Source organism: Montipora foliosa, chromosome 13, assembly GCF_036669935.1.
Source record: "Montipora foliosa isolate CH-2021 chromosome 13, ASM3666993v2, whole genome shotgun sequence".
Lineage (NCBI taxonomy): Eukaryota > Metazoa > Cnidaria > Anthozoa > Scleractinia > Acroporidae > Montipora > Montipora foliosa.
In genome coordinates this window covers 24,537,404-24,554,903 of record NC_090881.1, presented here as the reverse complement: position 1 = coordinate 24,554,903, position 17,500 = coordinate 24,537,404, and the positions used below count along the sequence as shown (strand labels likewise).

Sequence of the window (17,500 nt, the reverse complement as noted above, 5' to 3'; positions counted from 1 at the left end):
GGTGTGAAAACTTACCAATTTCACGCTAAAGGATATTTTGTTAACAAAAACAATGGTTGAAGTTTTAATTTGATTCAAAACGTTATAAAAAGGTAATTGACTGAATGAGAAATACACCCTTCAATCATTTACGATAAGTGTAGCCACGAACAATAATTATTGGGTTCACACTAGGCACTAAGTCTGTCTTAGCCTAAGTCAAGCCAAGTCACCCTAAGTCCGCTTAAGTGTTGAGGCATATCTAGAAGACAAATTCTTTCCGTGCAAACCTGTCATCATTAACGATAAAAATAACAGATAAGGTAACTAACATCATAAATGTGGTGAGGTAGTCACGATCCATTTTAGCGAAGAAGTTGAGATCAAAGTGAGACCGAGAAGCCGTAAAATCGCTGTAATTGCGACTGTTGTCTGTTTACTAAATTTACAAAGGTTGATCAGCCAAATAACCTTACAAAACCTTATGTTCCTTTGTGAAAGAATGATGGAAGATTTTGTCCAAGAGAGTGAAAGCCTGCTTTTTCTGACCCCCCTACTTTTGAACATTCACCAAAGACAAGGTAATTTTCGGCACATAAGAAGAAGAGCATAGGCCTGGCCAAGACCGCAGAACTGGTTTGATGTAATGCTAGCATAACCTCGGCTAAATGTTCTTTGGAAACCAAACTTTCGAATGGAACGTGAAACGTTTGACGAGCTTTGCCGAATTCTCTCTGATAAAACCCACGATTTTGAAATTTTTTTGCTATCAGGTTTCTTAAGTCAGCCTTAAGTCATGTTTGAAACAGACTTAAGAACTGCTAAGGTTGTTTGAGTTTGCCGACACTAAGACAGAAATCACGCTTCTGTGACTTAGCGGTTCACACCTGTCATTTTCACTAAGTTGACTTTTAAGAGATTACTAAGTCAGACTTAGTGGTCTAATGTGAACCCAACAAATTATTTTGAGTCAAAATGCCCGGTGTTGAACGCGGACGTCATAGTTTTACTTTTGAGTATAAGCTCAAAGTTATCGCGCGTGCAGATAACTTTGTGAGTTCACGAATTTCTTTTGTTTTTAGGTGCGGGTTATCTGCTAGTGCGGGTAATCTGTTGAAATTTTTTTCTTGTTATTGCAAAAAATGACCGATGCGGGTAATCGCCCGGAAATCGTATCACTCTGAGAATTGATGTGGTTAAAGGGGTTTTTGAGTGGAGCAGTAGATGTTGTTAACCGCCTATGGTCCCGTAGCGGAACGGATAAAAGTTCACTGTTTCTTTACAAAAATGAATGGAACTGTTCCACTTTTTATCGGACCTATGCCATTTTTACTCTGTCGTGTAAACGCGCCTTCAATCTCAGGAGGGAAAGGGGTATTGATAAGTACCATTAATTTTACAACTGCAATGCTCTAAAATCTTAATTATTATTTCATACTTTAATTACAATGTAGTAATGATGTAGGGTGTGGAATTTAGGGTAGGAGACTTTTATGTACATGTGAGTGAATGCTGGCTTTTTGTCATTAATTTTGTTGGGTTCATGAAGTTGTTTTGTTCTTTTTGTTCATTACAACAGAAAGGAGATGAGTTGTTAGTGAGCGGTAAAAATAAGGTGATGACCATAATTCTGAGTTTCCTGTTGACTACTTTCAGAAAATGAGCCATTAGATGTTCATGACTTTGAAGGTGTAGACCACCAGGAACATGACCATTCTTTGGTAACCGATGGGTCAAAAGAGCCAATGTCAAAGGAGTTTGAACAACATTATGACATGTTGTATGATATTGATAAAGAGAAAGATATTTACAGGTTGAGGGTATGTTTTATCACAAAACTTCATCTGCCAGTTTTTCGCTGATATGATCCACTTGCACAACATTTATTATTATTACTATTATTGTTATTGTTATTGTTATTTATTGTTAGTATTATTATTATTATTATTATTATTATTATTATCATTATTATTGCTACTACTACTACCAAAGGGAACAATGTATGATAATTATCTAACCTTTTGGGGATTTTGGGCAATTGTTGAGCTTGGAAGATGGTGACTCAAGAATTAACAAATAGGGGCCTGTTTCAATTCAGGCATGGCAAGGAGGGTATCCACAGCAACTCTTGAGTGGAACTACCTTAAACTACCTAGACATGTACCTTGGGGTATAGTTTATATGGGGATTTAATTCCTCCCTACTATAACCCTTAAGTTTTTGTAACAGTGGGCACTGTCACTCTGGAAGGTAGCCCAGTAGAAAAACTTACCTTACCCATACTTACCTTCAGGTAAGGGGATGGAGGGGGGGCAGGCCTCAATGAATTCACAAAGATTTGCAGGATTGTTATTTCAGCAAAATAATAATAATAATATTTCTATAGCGCACAACTCCAATAAATTGTCCGTGGCGCTTTACAACAAATGCATTAAGTTCACGGTTGAACGCGAAAGCGAGGGAAAAATTGCCTTCCTTGACACTATGGTTCACCACCAGGAAGACGGAAGATTAACTACCACTGTTTACCGGAAACCTACTCACACTGATCGCTATCTGTCTTTTTCATCGCACCATCCTAGTATGCACAAGCGATCTGTGGTTAAATCTTTGATGGATCGGGCCGAAAGAATCCCCACAACAAAATCTGATCGAAGTAAGGAAAAGCAAGGAGTAATATCGACATTACAGTCCAATGGATACCCCAAGCGCTTTATTTTGGATGCCAGCAAGCCTAAACCACCGCCGAAGGACACAATCAACGCTGCAGAATCCGGGCGGGGCTATAGCACAATTCCATACGTCAGCGGGACCTCTGAGCCAATAAAGAGAGTTTTGGAAAACCACGGCATCAAAGTGGCATTCAAACCCTATCAAACAATGAGCCAGATGTTTCCCAAACCGAAAGACCAAATAGACAAAGAAGAAACTCGTGGCCCTGTTTACGACATTCCTTGCGCTGATTGTAGCAAGAGCTACGTCGGCGAAACGCAAAAAAAATTCTCAACAAGAAAAGGCGAGCACCAGAAGGCTGTCGCACGGAGACAATGCAAAAAATCAGCACTTGCAGACCATGTGACAAATACCAATCACGATATCGCATGGGATGAGGCCACAATTCTCAGGACTAATAGTAATTGGCACCAAAGGAAGATTTTGGAAGCTTGGGAGATTAATTGCGCGAGAGACCCTCTCAACCAAGATGACGGGGCGTTACTCCCCAAGGAGTATTTGCACTTGACCCTTGCAAACAAGAAAAAATGACACTTATCTCGAATTTTTAATCAGCGTCTTGCTTATATTTGTGCTTTTGTGTGGTTTTTTCTTTCACTTCCCCTGAAGAAGGTCCGTGTTTGTGACCGAAACGTTGGGAACATTTTTTATTGTAATATATCATCTTTTAAACCACCAGTGTAACCTAGTTTGTATTTTTTCAAATATTTTTTAAATAAAAATGAATTATAAACAAACTAGGTTTACTGACATTCACTAACAAACATTTTAAAAAGATAAGTTTTCAAAACACTTTTAAAAATGTCAACAGAAGAACTCCTACATATTGAAAGAGGCAAAGAGTTCCACAATCTAGGGGCACATACTGCAAATGATCGATCTCCATAAGTTCGCATTTTTGAAGATGGCTCTACAAGGTCGCCATTACTAACAGAACGCAAAGAATACAAGCTCCTATTATAAGTTAAAAGATCAGACAAATACAACGGGGCCTTATCATTAAGAGATTTATAAACTAAAAGAAGAATCTTAAAAACAATACGATGCCTAATGGGAAGCCAATGCAGATCAATTAAAGTCAGAGTAACATGCAGTTGCAAACTAGGAGGGACAACCCACTGAAAGTGACGTGCACTGAAGGGTAAAACCAGAGATAGGGGATTATCATTGCATAATGAACACCATATAATTCTCTTTTGCTAACCTAGGGAGTTTGCATCGGGAAGTGGCTTTTGATGCACTATTTCTCTGAAAATTATATTTCATTTTTGAAAGTAATTTTTCTTAAATGGGTCGGTGAATAGGTTTGCAAAGTATTATTATTGCAAAACATCCTTTTTTTGGTGCACCCTGCATCCTAAGATCAAGGGAGGTTAACAGCTACATTGTAATTGTCAGCAGTTTTGACACATTAAGCGGTAACAAAGTGCAGCATGGTATCTGACTGAAGACATAGTTTGTGTCATTTCCACATTACCCCCAGACCAGCCTGATGCTAACAGATTTGGCGAAAAAAGAGAAAAGATATCTATCAAAGAAATTCAGACTCTATCACTGGTAAGTAGTAAAAGATAGAGAATGTGATTGCTACAATTTTTGTTTAATAAGGGCTTTAAAACCACGGTTCCTGTACATACATTTATCGCAACACTTGTTCACGAAATATTTACAAGATGCATAAGATGTAGGATGTTCAAGAACCCACCCACTACATGTATATTTACTTGACTTAACAACAACAGGATTGCGATCATTGAGAGGAGACAACTGCAGTATATTGTACAGTGATAAGAAGAACAGTGTGTATTCTAGTGTGTGCATGTAATTAACAATTAGACCTGTAGCCCTTGCGGGCTACGGGTCAATAGCCCATGAGGCGAAGCTGGATGGGCTATTGACCCGTGGCCCCTGAGAGCCAACTAGTCGGACAGAAAAGGCAATAATAAACTTAGCAAATACAAGTTGAAGAAATATTTATTTGGGAATAAAACGAAAGAAAGCGTCACGCTTTTCGCTACTCAAGGTATATTACCAATAGTCCTCTAGTAGCGTAGCCAATTAAAATGCAGGATTTGCATTAGTCCACTAGTTGGGTAATAGTAAAATAAAAACAGTCATCATCTTGGAAATCATGTCATGATGGGAAACTAGTTGCTTGGCAACAGCAAAAGGACAACTGAAAATCAGATTGCAAGGCAGGATTCGAACCTATGATCTCTGTAGCACTGGTCAGATCCCCAAGCTACAGAGCTTTGTACTACTTCCTGTCCTTCCCAGGGGTGCTTTACTTACTTAAACACCTATAGAACTTTGCATTTCCATTCTTTTGTTTTCACTGTCCAAAACATAACACACAGCTGTTGATAGTACTTAAGCTATGGAATTTGTTACAGTGGTGATAAAATACCCCTTCCCTATTAAATTTGAATGAAAATTATTTTTAAACACGTTGCCTTTGCAGGAACCTTGCAATGATTGCTGTATTTTATGCCCTTCCAGTTGTTCAACTTGTTATTACATACCAAAAGGTACTGAAAATTTCTTCATTCTTATCTATGATAAGAAAGAGACAGTGGCAGATATTAATTTTTTAACTGAGGTGGTTACCAGTGGAGAGAGGTGTAGGATTGCTGAAAAACATAAGAATGTTTAAATCAACAAAACACATAAACAGAAAGTGGTCTTTAGTATTTATTGAGGTAAAAAAAATGAGATGGACATGAGACTTTCCTGCATTTTCTCAAATTGGAATAAAAAGCATGAGAGGCACACACCCCCAAGTAATCTGGGCATTCCTTCACCAACAATATTTTATTTAGAGAATAATTATAAATATTAGTATGTACCTTGGAAGGGTCTGAATTATTCAACTTTTTTGCATTGGCCTTGAGATGTTCCCTGCTAATAGATGTCCTTGAACCTTGATGATGTGGTTGTTAAAATATGTAAAGTCATGAATATGTTAGGATCTGTTGAATTAAAAGCTCATAAATTTCATTTTGAATGTTCAGGTTCTGAATGCTAGTGGAGATGAGGATATATGTTACTACAACTTTTTTTGTGCCCACCCCTTGGGAGAATTAAGGTATATATAAGCTGAATAATTTTATGAGGTAAGAAAGAAAACTCCAGTTCAACCCTCTGTGGCGTCAACATTTTATTGTTTTTACTTTCTCTGGTGATGGATCTGTGTAGCTTTGGTGTTAGAGCTGATGAAACTACACAATAATTTGTCTTGCGCCGGTAAGCAGGAATTTCATCAATATAAAACCTGGCTAGAACATGTACAGCTGTATATGATGAATATTTGTCACAGATGTTTTGGAAGTGTACATGATAATAATTATTAGTTGTTTCTTAGAGTGGAAGACTTTTTTGTTTTAGCTTCACCTTGACGTAATTGGCTTGACTAATTTCACTTATCGGTTGCTCAAGGCAGTGTAAATGCTTTAAACATTTCATGTGATTTGTTTATTTATTGACAGTGCCTTTAACAATGTCTGGAGTAATGTTGGTTACATCCTTCTGGGATTTCTTTTCTTTCTGCTTGTCTTGCGCCGGTAAGCATGAATTTTATCAATATTAAACCTGGCTAGAACATGTATATGGTGAATGTTTGTTTGTCACAGATGTTTTGGATATGTACAAGATAATTTTTTGTTTCTTAGAGTGCAAATGTCTTTTGAAAGACTTTTTTGTTTTATTCTTCTACCTTCCAAGGGAAAAATCAGTCATTCACTTGTACAATCATTGCTCAATACTATTTCTTATTTTTGTTTTTCTGTTTTTTCTATAGTGATAGACAACACAAGCATGACCTGTTGGAAAACAAAGATCTAGAGAAGGTAACCTAAAATCCCAGGGTTGCTTTTATTTAAAATATTTTATTGTCTCACATTGTTAGATTGTAACAGGGGTATTTGTGAGATGGGGCCTACAGATTATAGTCCTTATTGAAGAGGACTTGAAAATCTATCCACTTTGCAGATTACAATGGGAGCCCTTTCTCCTCAGTTATTTTAAGACAGCAAGTGCTGGTCTGGCTAGAATTTGAACCTTTAACCTCCCACACTATAGTCCGACCGATTTTCAACCAACTGAGCTACAGCTTTAATCAGTGTGCGACACACAGAGGCCTGTTCTTATGAGTACCCATAATTATAGGCAATGTTACTGTCACGCAAGTAAAATGTGTAAAAGATTGTTTGCTGCGTTGCCTTTTGAATATCGCCTGTTAACCGATGTACCCTTGTGCGACCCAGCACGTGCTGTTTTGCATTCAGCTCGTAGTGCTGGGGATGAGGTTCCTTTGTCTCACAATCACTGGAAGTCGCATAGGCTACCCTAATGCAAGGCAGGGCTCCCCCATTAACGCCAACTGGAGTCCATGTTTGCTCATAACTAGTAGTTAGCACACAAACATAAGAAACAGAGACATTAATGTTATTTTTTATCACAGCACTATGGAATTCCTCAGCATTTTGCTATATTCTATGCTATGGGTAAGTTCAATTTTGATCCACTTCATGATATTAACCCATTGACTCCTCAGGTGCAGCAGGACACGGGCCCCAAGTTGATGAGTTAAATGGTCTGGTATTGGACAGAGTAAAATCTGTTAAATCCCACTCCTAGGGGTCAATAGGTTAATTGCAAGCGGAAACTTTCCCTAGCTTCAAGATTTAACGGGAAAAGTAAAAGTAAAGTTGATTATTTGTACACATACTAATGATATGAAGATACAATCCTAGACAAAATAATTGTCACCTGGGACATGCACACAATTAACTTTTTTTTAAGTAATAATAATGATTATCTAAGATATTATGTTGTATGTGAAAATGGGCTATTATTTCCTTGCCCTCACCCTCCCCACTCATTCATAGTTGAACTGTCAAGCATTCATGATAATCTCGGTTTTCAGCTGACGTCATAACCTTATGCAAATTAGGTTTCCGCCATTCTGGTGCCCCTGATTATAGGAAAATGTATGACATTTTGAGCGCTCACGTTCGAAGTCTTCAAATAATTCATCTTTCCAATGGATATTTCCCAAGAAAGCGACCCAAAATCACTCGACGAGGTACCAGTACTTTCATCCTACGCAAAAAAAACCTCGAAAGCCACGTTCGAGAGCGCTATTTGAAGAAGATTTTCTGTCGTTTGCGTAGACCCAGCGGCCATACGGAGCGATCAGTTTGGCTCCTCTAGAAGTCTCAGACTTGCTTTCCTAGTTAGTTTTAGAGACAAGCTACTATACAAACAAGCAGTTTAAGACCTTCAAAATTTTGAAAGCGTACAACCAGATGATTTCTGGTTTCTTTGCGTCCGTTTAAGCAAGGGAAGGAAATCGCGGGCAAGATTGTTGTTGTTTGCGGCGAAGGTGACTCGGAAGTTTGACACTCGGCGTCGACCTTATCTGTATCAGTTTCCAGTTGGATTTCTTTTAATACCTTCGCTAACTGCTATGGCCACCAGATGAGAAGAAAAGGCCTCCTCATTCCCTTTGTTTCGATGATTTCCCTCTTCTTCTGTCAAAGTACTTGGTCGATTAGAGTCTCAGTCCTTCACCTTGAGAAGGTGAGAAGCTTTTTTCCTTCGAAATTCGTCCGATTTCCTTCAAACTCAGTCAATTTGGGCGCTCCACCCCTCGCATTCGCCTGTCGAATTTCAGCGAAATCGAATAAAACGCCTCCGAGTTAGACATTTGCTAACCTGAGTATCACAAACGCCTGATACTCAGGTTAAATTCACCTCATTAAATATTCAAAACCGGAGCACCTCATTTGCATCGGGCATATTTAATGAGATGAATTTTCTCCGCGATGTTGTGGTTTAATCGGTCGAAATTGAGCACACTTGTTCGAGGGGTTCAAGCGCTTCGGTGGTGTGAATTGGGAAGACATCGGTGGAAACCCAGCCGAGAAACGCTTTATCGAAAAAAAAGCCAACTTTCGAAAAATTCTGACTCGCTCGCCTTTTACCCTAAAACCCTGAACCAACGCGTGCTAAATCGCTGCGAAAGCTTTACAGGATAAAACACAACTGTTCACAGCAAAAGCCGTTACTGGCAATCACCGCAAAAGCTTTAATTGCTAAACCTGTAAAGACAATTTCAGCAAAATAAGTCCAACCCCACACTTAAAGTTAAAATCTAACATTAAGCCGTGAGGCAATCGCTGCGAAAGCTTTTAAATTGTCCTTTGTTCGTTGTATCTGTCCCAGAGTAAGGCAGGCTTCCCAGAAACAAAGTCTTTCGATTTCGTGTCGTCTCGGCTTATCTGTGAAATCCACGCGTTTCGGCGATTTTCTGTTAGCTGTTTATAACTTTCACCGTTCTCATCAACAACGATAGGTATACGGAATAGACTAATACCTTCCTTGTTTCCAGATTTTACTCCACAGCCAGGTATTATACAGAGAACCATCGCACTACAACTCACTCACATCTCTCTCTACGTGTCTCTGTTTACGATTCGAGGGGCTCCACAATGGCGGTTAACGACGGTTGTCAAGGACTAAGGTCACGTGGGTGAAAACCAAGAATTGGGTGTCGTCCTGTTGGTTGGGTCAACACTGATTGGGGAGGGAAGGGGAGAGGCAAAGGTATGAGGTGGTCAGGAAATGGTGACTTACGAGACTGTCTCAAGGTAATTTGTTGAGGAGCGTAGTGTGCCTTGAGGAGGAGACCAAAGATGAATTGTATGAAAATACGAGGAATTAACTAAAACAAGCAATTAACTAAAACACTACATTGAAATTAAGGTTATCGATTCCAGTAAACAAATTGCCTTTGATGGGCATATCATAAAAAAGATTATAAACAAACTCTTCAAATTTTCCTCGAAGTTAAGAGTCACTGTGACACATAAAAGTGCATGTACAAGAAATATTTAATCCAGATACTTCTCAGACTCAAAAGCAAACAAAGAACTAATGCTTACTTAATGTCCAAGTACTGTAAGAATAAACCCTAACTTGACCACAACAACATGCATTGGGTTACGGTTTGTTTTATAGCACTAGCCTTGATCATGGAAGGTGTCCTATCAGGATGTTATCATGTGTGTCCAAATAACTCTAATTTCCAGTTTGGTAAGTGGTATGCTTGCCTGACTCTTAGAAGTTTCAAGCCACATCTCATCGTAGAATATCCTAGAAGTGGCACTTTATTTTGTTGGGATCATGTGTTCATGTGGGGGGAATGAAAATAAAGTGAATAGATTTTGAGGAAGGACTATAAATGAAACAAGGAAATGATCCTTGAACTCACATGGCAAATCTTTAGAAGCAATTGTGATGATCATTACATGTAACTTTCATGAAGGGCAATGAATGCGTGTGAAGTGCAATGAAATAGGTATATAAGTTAGCAGGGGGCCGAGGTTATTCAATGAATCCAGGGAACCCATATGCTTAAATGTCAACCAGTGAATTTCAAGACAAAAATTCATTTACTAAAGTGGCGTGCATAAAAAAAAGGTTTTTGGAAAATACTTGTGATTTTAATTTTAAGAAAGAAAAGCCATACCATATTTGGGCAACTTCCAATCAAGTCTGTCATCTCAAGGCCATTAATTTTATATCCTCCAACATACTGTATCATTAAGTTTGTCTTCACTAGTTGGCCTGATAAGGTCCTTTGACTTTTTTGTGTGCCTTCCAATGGATCATATAGTAAAATCACGTAATTTTTATGATTTTCACTTTTGACTGAGGTCCCTCACTAGATGAATTTCCCTTGCAGACACCTCATTCATGTACATTATCACTTGTCTGGGTATAGTGAAGCTCTATCAGAATCGCCATCCTGACATTGCTGCTAATGCTCACACGGTCTATACCGGATTTGCTGCGATCATCCTTATTGCTGTCATGGGAGTGGTCAGTAGAAGTTTGCATCATTACACTTTACTTAGTACATTATTTTATTTTTTAGTGTGAAAAAACAAGAGAGACAATAAGGAATGTGGGAGATGGGGCCTTGATATTATTTAAAGTAATTTTAAGGAGGCACAGGTTTGTTACTCTTAACATCCCCATATGAGTTTAATTTGCAAGAGGGTGACGACATAGCAACTTAAATTTCTTTTGAACGAGCAAGCCCTCTGCCATCATGCATGGACCTGGAAACATATAATACACCTTATTCCAAAATGGCCTATTCTCTAGAAGTAATTTAATTCATATTTACATACGGTGTAGCACTTCTATTTTGCAGGGTTGAATTTTTGCAGATTTTGCGGATAGTACTTGATCCACAAAAATAAGTTCCAGCTGAAAAAAACCTGCAAAATTAAAGACAGCAAAAATTTACTCCTGTTAATATAATTAAAAATGGCTTTCAATGCACTTGTGTTACCGGTACTATATCATACTGGGGTTAAAAAAGATCGTTTATTTCGATACTTGCTCTGAGAAAAAGTAATCAGAGCTTGCTACCTGTACAAACAAAACATATCTGAGGCACAAGAAACAAACTAAAAGCAGTCAATCAAAAGGTCACGTTAAACTTGCTTGAATGGGTCATCCGAAGGGACACCATTTTCTAAGGCCTTCAGGACGGACATTAAGTCAAAACACAATAAGAACGCGAGACAAAAATGCGAGCAATGTTGCGTCAATATCGCATAACTTATAAATTTATGTGTCTGTCTGCTTATTTACGATAAAAATTAGCCAATGAGCATGCGAGAATTTTGCAGTCATTGTAAAAAATGGTTTTGCTACCCTCAAAGGCACAATATACTTAATAATTAAGTTGATGGTGTGTTTCAGGGTAGTGGGAGGGTTTAATATCATTGGTACATCCAGTTTCAAGGCACAGAAATGGCATCTAGAAAAGTGCCTATAAAACTTGAAAAGTAGAAAATAGTAAGGCATGCTTACAGGGGAACTCCTTCATATCAACGTTTCCAAACTCTCCATCTCTTTTATTTCCTTCAAATAATCCATCTGTTCTTCCAGGTTTACGACACATTTGCTTTCTGGACTACCTTTGCTATTATTCACATCTTTGGCTGCTTGTACCTCAGTTCTCAGATTTACTACATGGGAAGGATCAAATTTGGTGAGTGTTTATTGAAGAACACCGGTAATTCCTTTCAAAGAAATGGGTATGTACATGTGTATTGTGTACTGTACATGGACATAATGTATGGAAAACTGACCCAAGAACAAGATGATGGTTGTACATTGTGGCCATAATATTTTATATATTTAGGCTACATTTTGTAGTTGCCACCTTTTCATGATCATGATATTAATATATTGCTAATAATTACATGTAATATTATTATTATTATTATTATTATTATTATTATTAAATAATTATCATAATTATTATAATATCCTTATCAGAACCCTTAACAAATGGTAATACATGAAATAATAATATTTTTTGTCATGTTGAAGGTGACAATATTTAACATTAAAATTTTGTGTCGTGTATCACATACCGGGGTACATCTCATTCTTATGATGTGGAAATTTTTAACATTTCTCAGGTACCACCAGTTCAGTAATGCCATATTTCATAGTATGGCTTTAACTTTTCTCCTTGCTTTAGGATAATAAAGAGACTGTAACAGCAAATATCTTACTAAGCTCGTTCTCTTATGCAATGCAGTATGTTACAGCTCCTGTTTCGTTTTTGTCATTGTTTTGATTTAATTTATGGCCTTGGTATTGTATTTGTATTGTATTTTTATTTCCTTTATTTACTTTAAAATACATCAAATTATTGTGTAACGTCATGCCAAGCACAAGATAAATGGAGAAGGGCAAAAATATCTATAGGTAGACTAATAACAACATGCCCTTTTAATATTGTCTATATACAAAATATACAAAGCCAAAACAAATGTAATTATGGCCTTGATGTGATACAGCAAACATATTTTAATAGTATTGTAGTGTTAAACTATTAGAAAATATGGAAATAATGACTTTTTGTCAGAGTGCAAGGGGATGGAATTCCAAATATCTTTTAATCTGATTGGTATTGGGAACATGCAGAATTCTTCTACTTGCCTTCAAAGTCACGGGGAATGAGTATGTGATGAATCACTGCATGTCTAACGATCATTCCTTTGCAGGGCTAGGTGTTATTATGTTTACATTTTGAGTACTTACCAGTAAAAATGTATTCTTGCTTTATACGTTAAGCATTCAAAAAAAATTATTATAATGTATTGATCTGCATCTCATCATGAATATGTCCCCTGGCTGCACATTTGGGCACAATTTTTTTACAAATACAGTCCAGCTCTGAGCTGGTGAATGACATATTTTTTAGCAGTTGTACCTACAAAAAGTGGCTTTTGGCCATCTAAATCCATTTCTTTATGGTCCCATGCCATTTCCTTGTGATCACCAGATGCTGGTATATTGTCAAGACTCTTCATCTTGTTAAGATATGACTGCTGTTCATGTCCAACCTACAAGGTAGATAAAATCCCGAGTAATTTTGTTCTTTTACATTCCAGTTTTCACTGATAACATCTCCGTTTTTGACTTCACTTTAGTTTATATCAAATTTAATAGTGTTATTGTACATGTACGTATAGCTCAATATAATAATTATTATAATACTTGTATATTGCACAATTATTGTGCAATCTTTTTTTTCCCTTTCTGTTTTTTCAGGATCGCATGTTTCTGTTGCTGATTGCCAATATGGTGAATTGGTTTTTGTAAGCTATTATTTATACTTGTTTTCAGACAAACAAATCTAAGTGTCTGGTTTTAAGACAGTCAACATGTACAATGTGTAATCTCCAAAATCCAAACACACAAAAAAATGTGTGGCCTTGGTTGTTATGCCGCATGTTTGTTTGAGAGAGGAAATAGCAAAATTGCCTTTTAAGATAGAAAGGAAAATGAGTGCGGACAATGTGCGAGCCATGACTGTGAGTCATGCAAGCCAACGTGGCGAGCCATGCGAGTCAACATGCAAGTCACACACTTATTGAAAGCTAACCGTTTTAAAATGGGTGCTTAGACTTAATCACTGTTTATGAGCGCTATATGAAATGGGTGCTTTAATAGCCAAATGTGCATGGCTCGCCGGCTTGCAGATTGTCCAGCCCCAAGCAAATTGCCCCCCCCCCCCCCACTCCATAATAACATACACCATGTAAGCTTCCACTCAACAACTATGTTCCCTTTACCCTTTCCAACCTAAGAGAGACACTTACAGATTTCATTTCCACCTTTATCCATCTTTCAAACGAGGAAGAATCAGTCTACAGTTTGCAACCATTGCTATCGTTACATAGAAATATAATTTTGCTCACAGATGAACTGACATACTGTACATTTTCTGTTTATTCATAGTGCCATCTATGGCGTTGCAACCACACCCAGTGATTTTGCAACTTATCTACTGGCAATTTTGATTGTCAATGGGTTACTCTATTTGGCATTTTATGTGATAATGAAGGTAAGCAAAGATTGTTACCTTAAATGAAGTACTTCCTTGCACTCGTAATGTAAGAAGGGTTCAGTTTACAGTCTGTGGAGGTACGTAATCTGAGGCACTGTTTGGTTGCCTGACTGCTGGCAAGGCAGGTATTTGGCCTCTCAACATTAAAAAAAGTTGTGTTTTATGCTGTTTCCCGTGTTCATAAAAGTCCCCCCCCCCCCCCACTTTTTTCTTGTTCACCAATCCTTCTACAATAAAATTATTTCTTTAATTTGCTCTGAAGAAAACCAGATTACAATCCCCAATACTTTCTTTACAAACAGTCCAAAAATGTTACAAAAATGTAACAGCAATGGTCACAGTTGGTCAGGGCTCAGGATCTATTCCCAGCCCATCTCAAAAGCAGGCATCATAACTTCCTTGTCACAAGAGACAATAATTTTTGGTCAGCACCAACGAATTATGAACTCTCACCATGTGAAATAAGAATAGCTTTAGTGAAGGTCCACTCATGAGACTTGACACACAGGCATCCACAGTTGTTTCATAAAAACGGAATCATGATAAAAATGATCTTCCTTGTTCAAAACCAGTCAGCCCTTATTCTAACAAAGAGGATCACGTTGATTTATTTTGAGACTACAAACAGTGAAATTACAACACAAAAAGATTAGATGAGGGACAAACATACAGACTCTTCAAGGTCCCATCAAAGTCTACTGCGAAATAAGAATGGAGGAAGTGATAATTATACAACATGTTATACCTGTGCATGACTAACAACAGTTAGGACATTCAATAATTGATCTGCATTGGGAACATTGTTGAAGTTAGGAACAAAGTTAGTCATCTTATGATTACAGTAAGTAAATCAAAATATTTTTGTGCACTTTTTTCTTCAGCTAAGAAACAAAGAGCGGATTCTTCCTCTTCCTCGTTATCTTCTTGTTTGCACTCTCATTTGTTGGATTCTTGCTCTGATTTTCTTCTTCAGCAATCTAACATCATGGCAGGTACAGTTGCTGTAATAGTGTTTCGTTATTTATAAGTTACTGGAACTTGATAATTCAATATCTTCCATAATTATTAACATGACTAGCCCTATAGTAGAGATTTCAGTAATAATGATTGTTGTTACGTTACTCAATAAATTACAGAATTCTTAATTGGTCTTAATTGCTCTCCTGGATAGTGGCTTATCTAACAGATGTTGCCATCCATCTTTTGAAAAACCTAGGCATGGTGTACGAGAGAAAAGTGTGACTTCTTGGCAAGGAGTTCACAGAAACCTTAAGGAGAATATAAACTTAATTATTGCATGACGTATCTACTGCCAATCCAAAGTATGATATTGCCATGACCTTGACTGTTTTGTCTATTTTATCTCTGTCAGCTTTTTTCTTGTGTAGCTAGCTTATTCATTGGCTATTTTTGTGACTCATGAAAAAGGATTTCACTGTTCTTGATATGCAGAAAAGTCCAGCTCGTTCAAGGGAAGGAAACAAAGAATGTGTTTTTCTTGAATTCTATGATTACCATGATATTTGGCACTTCCTGTCTGCTTGTGCTTTATTCTTTTCATTTTTGGTGAGTTATCAAAACGTTTTGTATCTAAAAACAGGTGTACTGTACTGACTTTGCCAGGAAATTCCAAGCCTGTGTGGCAAGTGTTTCTGTGGGGAACATGCAAGGTTTTCAATGTTCTGGCTGCATAAAAAGTGGGGCAAGATAAAAAGGGTGGAGGGGGAAGGGGGGGGGGGGGGGAGGGAGGGAGGAAGGATATGGGTTTCCTCCACCTCCCCCTTATTTTTGTCTACACAGGATAGGATATTTGAAAAGCAGAGGGGTCGCACTTGATATCTCCACCTACCCTATTGTTTCCACCCGCTAGTCAGTAGCACCATTATTTATTTTCAATGCCTTTGGTCTTACTTTCATTGTCACTTACTATTCAAATGTATTTGCTAAATAAACACTGCAAAACATTCTGACAACCCTGCTGTGGCAGCCACATTTTTTGCGTTTTAAGAAGCTGTGGGGTGACAATTCTTTCTTGTCTAAAGAGAAACAATTTGGTGGCAAAACCAGGTTGTGAATCTTAATTAATAGGGAGTAAAGGAAAGCATCGCTTGAAAATATAGCTTTGAGCCATCTTAAGTATTTTGTCATTATTTCCTTTTGTTTATGTTGGGCATTATGAGCGAAGTATCCTATAACTAAATTGGTATGGACGGATTTGAAGTAAAGAGTGATAATGAAAATTTTACTTATGAATGCCCATGTTGTCATAAAATCATTAAATTTGGTCTTTTCAAGTTGTTGTTTTGAGGTTAGGGTTAGGGTTTAGAAAGAAATGTACAAAAATGCTTGCGGCACATGTAGCATTTATCTTCTTTTAACCAATAATATTACTGCTTTTTGCCGTTGTTGTTGTCTTGGTCGTTTCTTGAACTCCTAGTAACCACAAGGCTACCACTCCTACCCTGAAAGGACTAAGCAATGTTTTTCCTTTTTTTCAGGGCTTGTTAACTCTGGATGATGATCTCCTTAGAACGCCAAGACACAGCATCCCTGTATTTTGATTAAAAAGAACAGGGCTAACTAATGATAATTTAACCAAAGGGTGATGTGAATGGAAGGTAAAATTCATGTTGGCTGAAGTGTTGGAGATTATTTTGGAAACTGTTTTCATTGAGTGAGGACAGCTAAGCAAAGAGATCCAAAAATTGCCAAGTCAAAATCTACTTAATTTTGTCACTGAATTTCAATTAAGACCAAAAGATATGCTTTTCACTTGGAACCGATAATCATATTTGGGGCCACAGTTAAGCTGTAGTAAAAAATATTTTTAAAATAAGTACTTAAAAATCCCCCAATCACAATTTTTCAATATGACCCATCTACATATACCCAGTACAGTAGAATGACTGACAGCCATGAAATTCAAAACCATTGATCATGAGTCCACATGTTGATGAATAGACTACAAGCAGCCCCTCTTGCGCAGCTTAGTTTGTCGAATGCGAGGAGAAGATTGGCACTGCACTAAAAAAATAACCATGTGAAATCTGGCCTCATTTCTCCTCAAATCCAGATTCCAGATTTTCTTGTGCCTTATTTCCTTGCTCTCACTTAACTATATGTGGCAAAAGAGGGACTTCTTGTAGTCTAGTTGATCAAAGGCTTGATTAACGACCCAGAGTGCTCCTGTAAGAGGAGACTGAGGGAATCAAGCTTAAGCGTGTGACGTTTTTTCAGCCACGGCCAGAAACCGGAAGTGAACATTTCCCTTGCCAGAACGTAAGTGTCTCCCATATGTTTTATCTCTCAAATAATGAAATTAAAGTGTTAAAATAACACCAC

The 17,500-nt window shown here is 37.6% G+C and overlaps 1 protein-coding gene across 1 annotated transcript in view; it reads left to right on the top strand.

Moving 5' to 3' along the window:
* The window catches only part of LOC137983270 (SID1 transmembrane family member 1-like), a 29,076-nt gene that overhangs the window by 9,595 nt on the left and 1,981 nt on the right, over nucleotides 1-17,500 (top strand). Inside the window, exons 12-27 of the mRNA XM_068830466.1 lie at nucleotides 1,636-1,799; nucleotides 4,196-4,269; nucleotides 5,174-5,240; nucleotides 5,724-5,797; nucleotides 6,198-6,272; nucleotides 6,509-6,557; nucleotides 7,172-7,214; nucleotides 9,733-9,807; nucleotides 10,460-10,596; nucleotides 11,680-11,782; nucleotides 13,091-13,158; nucleotides 13,360-13,406; nucleotides 14,050-14,155; nucleotides 15,040-15,150; nucleotides 15,611-15,724; nucleotides 16,657-17,500. The exon at nucleotides 16,657-17,500 is cut by the window's right edge and continues 1,981 nt beyond it. Coding sequence (XP_068686567.1) covers nucleotides 1,636-1,799; nucleotides 4,196-4,269; nucleotides 5,174-5,240; nucleotides 5,724-5,797; nucleotides 6,198-6,272; nucleotides 6,509-6,557; nucleotides 7,172-7,214; nucleotides 9,733-9,807; nucleotides 10,460-10,596; nucleotides 11,680-11,782; nucleotides 13,091-13,158; nucleotides 13,360-13,406; nucleotides 14,050-14,155; nucleotides 15,040-15,150; nucleotides 15,611-15,724; nucleotides 16,657-16,719 — 1,370 coding nt within the window. The 3' untranslated portion in view covers nucleotides 16,720-17,500. The remainder of the gene's footprint in view (nucleotides 1-1,635; nucleotides 1,800-4,195; nucleotides 4,270-5,173; nucleotides 5,241-5,723; nucleotides 5,798-6,197; nucleotides 6,273-6,508; nucleotides 6,558-7,171; nucleotides 7,215-9,732; nucleotides 9,808-10,459; nucleotides 10,597-11,679; nucleotides 11,783-13,090; nucleotides 13,159-13,359; nucleotides 13,407-14,049; nucleotides 14,156-15,039; nucleotides 15,151-15,610; nucleotides 15,725-16,656) is intronic.